The sequence below is a fragment of the Salvia hispanica genome, chromosome 6 (genome assembly GCF_029641045.1).
Source record: "Salvia hispanica isolate PSC_SH4W2 chromosome 6, Shi_PSC_v1, whole genome shotgun sequence".
Lineage (NCBI taxonomy): Eukaryota > Viridiplantae > Streptophyta > Magnoliopsida > Lamiales > Lamiaceae > Salvia > Salvia hispanica.
This window is the reverse complement of record NC_142697.1, coordinates 34,964,731-34,972,593: the sequence shown is the minus strand read 5'-3', so window position 1 is coordinate 34,972,593 and position 7,863 is coordinate 34,964,731. Positions and strand designations below refer to the sequence as shown.

General features: G+C 34.9%; 1 protein-coding gene across 1 annotated transcript; it reads right to left on the bottom strand.

The window, feature by feature from the left end:
* Positions 1–465: 465 nt before the first annotated feature.
* Positions 466–3,956, bottom strand: LOC125203219 (benzyl alcohol O-benzoyltransferase-like). Its single transcript, XM_048101529.2, has 2 exons — positions 3,363–3,956; positions 466–1,566 (listed from the first exon to the last, which is right to left on the bottom strand). Exons 1-2 carry the CDS (start codon positions 3,810–3,812, stop codon positions 664–666), a joined length of 1,353 nt encoding a protein of 450 aa, XP_047957486.1. The 5' UTR covers positions 3,813–3,956; the 3' UTR covers positions 466–663.
* Between the last annotated feature and the right edge of the window lie 3,907 nt (positions 3,957–7,863).

Sequence of the window (7,863 nt, the reverse complement as noted above, 5' to 3'; positions counted from 1 at the left end):
TAATTGATTTGATCTTTTCAATTTCTGAACCAAATTAATTTGAATGGATTCATTTGTACAAGGTAATACCGCATCACTTCTTCCATCGCACGAGAATATAGGCATGGTGTTTTTTAAATATGTCCCTTAAATTTGATTTTTTTTTTCGAAAAACGGGTAAGAAAACGGCTATATTTTTGGGAATATGAAATATTTTTTTCATTTTTCAGGATTATTTTCAATTTTTTATGAATTTAAGAAAAATTAAATATAATGAAATAAAAATGAGCGCAGAGGCGCCACGTAGGCGTGCTCTTGCTAACGAGCAGGGTCGTGCCGTCAGCAAAAGCACAGCGGCTGGCACGGTACTCGCCGCGCCGACGGCACGGCGGGTGCTCTTGCATAAGAGCACTGCTGCGGATGGTCTAAGCATAAGTTTAACACGTGTTGGTAACAATTTTATCATATTTATAATTAGGTGTATCAAATTACAATGCAGAACACAACAATTTATACTCCACTAAAAACATGATACAATATTTATGAGTTTAATTCTACTATGCTGTGAACTAAAAAAATACAAGTGCATATTAATATAGTTATTTCTGATTACATGCGGTTCGATTCTCTTTCATGATTAGATATAATTGCAACGTGGCCAAGACATTTTGAGCTTGAGATGTATCACAAGGATGAAGACGTTGGAGCAGTAGCCATCATGACCCGAAGATGTTTCTCGAAGACATTCATGGATTCGAGAGGTAGGCTAACCGGAACCACAAAACCATCCTTTAACCCTAAGTACCAAGTCACTTGCATATTAAAGTTGGACAAATAATTGACTTTAGACGCCCCACCGTACGCCGCCGTGCCCCACCCAACATCCATCTGCTTGTAACCCACGTGCGTCAAATTCGACACGAGATAAGTGTTCGTCTCCGTCAAATTAGGGCGACCTCGCATCACCATCAGACCCGCCACCGACCTCAGGTACTCACCACTCGCTGCTTCGCGCTTTGCCTTTGTAACCAACTCCACCGCGTATTCCAGCGGATTCTTTGACAATTCACCGGCGGTTGTCACTGCCACCGGCAATGCTATAGCGTTGCCGTAGTACCCCACCGGAAGCGGCGGCTTTATTTGCCTTCTGTTATCCACAACTCCTATGAATCTAACCTCTTTGTCGGGTTTGAGGGAGCGAGCGATTGTCAGGCAGCGCCACATGCAGCCTGCCACGATTTCGAATTTGGAGCAGCGCTGGAGGTGTGGCGGTAGGCTGCGGCGCAGGGCGGAGATTTCCGCGGAGCTGAAAAGGAAGGAGCGTTCCAATATCTGATTATCTAGCGGGATGTGGGGTCCACCACTTGTGCCAGTTGTGACGTCATATTCACGGTGCGCGAACGACAAGCGCGGCAGCTGGGGGGCTGTGAGAAGATGCCGTTCCCAAACTGGTCGAATAGAAGGGGACGATGCTCCGCGGGCAAGTTCACCCACGGCGGACATAAATTGGGAAAGGTCGGTACCATCGCACATTGCGTGATTGAAACAGTTTGAAAATATAAATCCCCCACATTTTAGTCGTGTAACCTGTACAAGTCTTTTTAATTGAACAATTCGGTTTGGATTTTGGGAAATGTAAAGGAAAGTCAGCGAAAAATTGGTTGAATATAGATCTTACTTTTGTATATACACGGTTCTTTGACAACTATTTTAAATTGATAACTAACAACTATGTTTATTAATAACCTATGTTATGAATGTTAACTCGAAGACATTTGTATGTATATATCTCAAGTATATATAGTTGACATACAGATGTTTTTGTGTTGACATCCATAACATAGGTTGTTGACATAGTTGTCAGTTATCAATTTAAAATGGTTATCAACTAATTATAATGCTATACTATCAAATGACTCATTTTGATTAGACACTGATTTTATTAAATAATTTGACTTTGCATAGAAAATGGATAAGTAAGAGTAAAGAAATGTGGGGTCCACTTATTGTAAATAGGAAAAATAATGAATTTTAATTGTGGATTCTTGAAAATGACAAAACAGGTTATTTAATTGTAGATGAATGGAATATTAGTTTTATACTCACTCCGTTTCATAAAATATGAACTTTCGAAGGGAACAAATTATTAACATAATCGATAGAGTAGAGAGATATAGAAAGAAAAAGTGTCGAAGTATTGTCAATGGAGAATAAGTCACACCTCATAAGTGAGGAAACAATTTCCGAAAATAGAAAATTCATTATTTAAAGGGATATATTGAAATAGAAAGTTCATAATTTGAGGGGAAATGAGTATACCTTATGTGAGCACTACCCTCGTTTCATGCACTTTAACGTTATCAATTTTGTTTTATATATTCCCCCCGTCCCACAAAAATATGTGCACTTTCCATTGTCGTCCGTTCCCCAAAATATGTGCATTCCATTTTTGAAAAGTTATATCAATTTAATATTGTAGGTCTCACTATCCACTAACACTACTTTAACTTCCATTCTACTCCTCTCTCTTACTTTACCAATTTTATCTTAATTCTCGTGTCATCTCATCCGCTCATATTTTTATGGGACGGAGGGAGTATTTAGTTTGATTCTATACCTTCGAAAATATTATTGGCATTTTTTATTTTAAAAATTTAATAAAAAATCAAAATGAGATTTGTTCCTTTTCTCTATAACTACATGTGAATGAATAAAATATTGTATCAAGCTTTGATTTTTATGAATTTTACTCCCTCCGCTTTTTAAAAATGGCAACTATTTTCATTTTGGGCCGTTCCTTAAAAATAGAAACTTTAGAATCTTTCTATTTAAGACATGGACCCCACAGTCCACTAACTCCACTTTCACCACTTTTCTTCTTCCTCTCTCTTACTTTACTCATTTTTCTTATCCTCTCTCTTACTTTACCAATTCTTCTCACTTACTTTACCAATTGTGCATTAAAACTCGTGCCGTTCTATTTTCTTAATACGAGGGAGTATAAAATATAAAATGTCAATAACATTTTTTAATGTTTCAGAATCAAACTAAATTATATAAAACAAAATAGACAACATTAAAACTGCATGAAACGAGAGTGGTGTTCAGATAAGTTATGTAGCATATCATTTCCCCTATCCTAAAATGTAAGGTATGGAGTGCCAAAAATATATGTAGTCCTATTCTAAAATTGATTTGTGGTAGGAGTAACCAACCCTGAGATACATATTATCGGTCCTAATTTCATTAATTTGTACTCCCTCCGTTCCATGTTAATAGAATCATATTACTATTTTAGAAAGCTCCATTTTTAAAATTAATCACAGTACTAATGATTTACATAACATTCTCCTGTCTTACTAAAATGATAAATATTAATGTACCTGAATGAACATAAGTGGAATATCAAACAATACTCCTTGGTTGTTTGGCACATCAAGAGTAATGTCATCACAGTTGGGGAAGGGTGGATAAAGGGCATCCTCTCCGAAATGTTGTAGCGTCACATCCGCATCGGCCTCGACGAACACTACCCCTTGGCCAGTGCATTCGACCACGAGCTTCCGACCAGTGTGTTCCCTCAACCGCCCGGCCAACGGGTAGTAAAAGACCAAGGCTTTGGCAATAGCCTCACGAATAATCTTCACTGGATCTTTCCCTTCCATGGACGGATTCTTTTTGTAGAAATTCATTGTTGTGACATACATTCGGAGGAAAGTTTGATCATCTATATCAGAGAGATGTTTGAATTCATGTGGTGTGGACTCTGCTGGACAAAGTAGCTCGGGTGTTTTTCTGGTAACACTCAATGATGATCTTTCGGTTGGCGCCATTATAACATGCTTTGGAACAAAACCCCTAATTGCATATATATAGTAGAAAGAGATGGTATTACTTGCGTTTAAAAATTTTAAGATAACCACAATTTAGGAGACAGAGAGTCTTCCTAAACTGAGGATATTTATTTTTATCTTTTTTTTACTAGGACGCTCTCAGTCTCATGCATTTGCGCTCCTTAGTTTTTATTGGAACACGACCAAGAATGAGGACGCTATTTAAAGCGTTGGAAGTATATTTAGACAAACAAATTAGTATTCTTAATTATTTTTAAAAATATTCTTTTTTTTTTCTTTTTTACATTAGACAAACAGTCAAAAAACAATCAAATGTGGTCAACTTTTGATATGTTTTGAAACTTTGAAAACCACTATAAAAATCATGAAGTTAGGATTTGTTTACAATTATCTTACATAAAAGTTGTTTTGGTAAAATCATAGTAAGTGATATGACAGCCGAAAATTTATATGTGGACATATTGAACAATGTAGTCTATTCATAAAGAAAATAATTTATTAAAAAATATGAACTACTCCCTCTATTCCAATAAATATGAAATGTTTGTTTTTCGGCACAAGATTTTATATAGTGTTGTTTTGTGAGTTAAAGAAGAGAGAGTAAAGTAAGAGAGGAAGAAAAGTAGAGATAAAGTTATTCCTATTTTAAAAAATGTTTCATTTTTAATGGGACAATCCAAAAAGAAGAAAACGTTTCATTTTTAATGGGACAGATGAAGTATTATATTACATCAACCAGAGTATATATTATGGGACAATCGAAAACTCTATCATTTTATTTTCAAAATTACGAGACAAACCAAAATTTAACTAAATTTCACGATATTTCTTTTTGTTACTATATGTTATAAAAACGACGGAGGTAGCCCACTAAACACTTTTTAGTACTATGTAATAATGCTGTACCTAACCAAAGACGGAGGTAGCCCACTAAACACCTTTAAGTTTCGTCCTATAATAGATGTCATATTTGGGGATTGACACGAGATTTTAGCAGGTGTTGTTTCATGTGTTAAGAGCAAAGAGAAAATAATATATTTATATTAATGTAAGAGAGAACTTTTTTTAAAAATAGATAAGTGACATCTTTTATGAGACAAATTAAAAAGGAAAGTGTGACATTTATTATGAGAGGAGGAGTAGTACGTAATAATGTTGTACCTAACCAAAGATGGAGGTAGCCCACTAAACACTTTTTAGTAGTACTATATGTTATAATGTTGTACCTAACCAAAGACGGAGGTAGCCCACTAAACCTATTGAATATTTTAAAATGAATAATATATGTAGTATATTTAATACTTTTAAATTAAAACTGGTTCAATTAAATTCCCTTTTTAATGACAAAGATTTTACCGTTATTTCATTTTCTTGTTCAGTTTTCTTTATCAAATGGGTGAATTTAGAACTATAGTATAATTGTATCAAAGATCGTTTTGTTATTTCTTTAATTCCATCTTTTAAAAATGAAAACTTTTGAAACTGCATGAGTTTTATTGCACCGATTAGTAAAATAAAAGAGAGATAAAAGAAAATTTCTTTGAAATGGAATGTAGAATGAATCTCACCTTATTCGAAAGAATTTTTTCCTTAAAATTGAAAGTTTATAAGAGACAAATCAAAGTAAAAATAATTGCTACAAGTACTATAATTTGAGCAAATATGTCTAGACAATCTAGTTCATAGCTGTTCCGTTACGAATAATTCCGCAACGACAACGAGGGCGAGAGATTCGCCGGATAAGGGTCCGTTCGCAGAGATAAATCTCCGTTGAGCAACCGAGATTCCCACGCCAACTAGGGTTTGGCCGTGGAGAAGAAACTTGACGAAAAATAAAGTGCAAGATATTTAGGAAATTTCTGATATATTGATTGATTGTATCAACACACAGAATCCCTATTTATATATCTAAGGGTCCTAGGTTTGGTTCGACTCGATCATACCGGCAAAGAACCAAAAAGAAAACCCGGCATAGAGCTTATAATTACGCTCGACTCAAAATATGAATTAAATAAGTCCGAAATATAAATATTCGTCAAAATAATAAAAATGCTAAATCTCTCGACACACAAAGTCTCCAAACATCACAGGCTTCTTGGATTGCCTCTTCGGTCTTCCATCTCCTCTCAGCTCTACCTCCGTCCCTTCCTTCTCCGCACTCCAGTCGCGTCCTTGCTACGCCATTCTCATTGGTAGTTTGTATCACGGAAGTGTCAGTCACCGTTATTGGAGTTATTGGGGCAGCACTCGTATCATGTTCTGAGCTCGAACAACTATATATTGTTGTAAATCTATTACATTGGCTAGTCTTGAAGCAAACTGACTGTTACACTACCTAACTAATTAACGTGAAGCCATATAATTTTGACCACTTTGCTGGAAATTGGAAATTATTAACTGATTGTGAATTTATATTTTGAATAGGAAGCAAATTTAAATGGCCCCGTACCTAGCCAACCCTGGATATGCAGATAATTAACAACACATTCTCCTATTAATGAAAATTATCTTATAAATAATTATCTTAGCACTTAATTAACCCTAGTTTTGCGGATAATTAACAACACATACTACCAAAAAAAGTTAATTTAGTACTCAGCCATTCCTGGCCATTGCCAACCCTAGATTTGTTGATAATTAATTAACAACATGTTAAATTCTCTAAAACATTATCCCACGTCGACTTGGTGATGATCCAATCTAATCTATATAAGTGTGGATAACCCTCCCCCTTAGGCCTTATTAAGCCGTTTAAGGGGTGAGTGACTCATTTCTAATACAACAAATGCTCCCATATAAAATTTAACTGATCTTAACACATTTCAACTGATTTTTGAAATATTTTTTCGTTCGCATTTAGCATTTTCAGAAGCATTATTTACTCCATTATTAAAAATGCATCAATCTCATTGGTGCTTAACGAGCTTGATGTGTTTCTACACGTTAGGAAAAAAATCATTTTATCTTGGTCAACTATGTTACCCGATCAATACAGAATTTTAAACGCATAACCAAAAGAATTAGGTCATTCTAAAAGAACAACTAAGGATATTTTTAATTCGTTTTTAGTCAGTTATAGGATATTCAGATTTTAAAATGACCTTGGTCGTTTTTAGATCGTTTAGTTCATCTTAAGATTTGAATTTCCTATTATGAATTGAAAACGAAGTAAAAGTGACCTTAGGTGCTCTTTTAAAATGATCTATTTTTGGTTTTAGGTTATACATTTAAGGAAGTGTATTGACTAAATTTAGCACAACCTACTCTAAATATATGAACAATAACTAAAATTATAAAATTTTAAAAATATTTTAATTACTAAATATAATAATTTTTTATTTATAATATTCAATAAAAACATTAAAAATACATGAGGAAAATATTTTTCTACATTACCAACTTGACGCAGCCTAGCCTGGCCTGGTCCACTTACTAAGTCGGCTGAGCTGGACTTGGTCTGAATTCATACGAATCCCAGCTCAACCCACTTCGATGGAAGACCTAGGTTGGGTTGAGTTGGCCTAGCCCATTTGACAACCTGTGGGTGGCATGACTTGTATGGTTCTTATAAATATAAGAGATTATTGGAAGAGATCCCATTACCATGAGGAAACCTGTGGGTGCCATGACTTTTGTTATTTCACCTTTTGTTAACCTCTATGGCTGTATGGTTGATTGTATGAATGCCAGTGTGGTCATGCTCCTTCATTTCCCTTCAGGTACCTACATGGCATGGAGCTATAGTATAAAAAAATAACTCACACTCCAAAACATTCTTCTCTTAAAACATTTTTCTCTCACATAGAGAAAAATAAGATATACTTAAGTTCTGTGAGTCAAAATTTTGGTATTAAGTGGAGAGAATAAAGTAGAGATAAAAGTGTTTCTTGCAACTCTGCCCCTCCAGAACCATCTGTGATACTCTTCTAGACATATAAAAGTGTTTCTATTTTTAGTATTGGATCATACTAGATGACACAAACAAAAAAGGAAAATTGATAATCTTCAATAGGACGGAGGGAGTATTTGA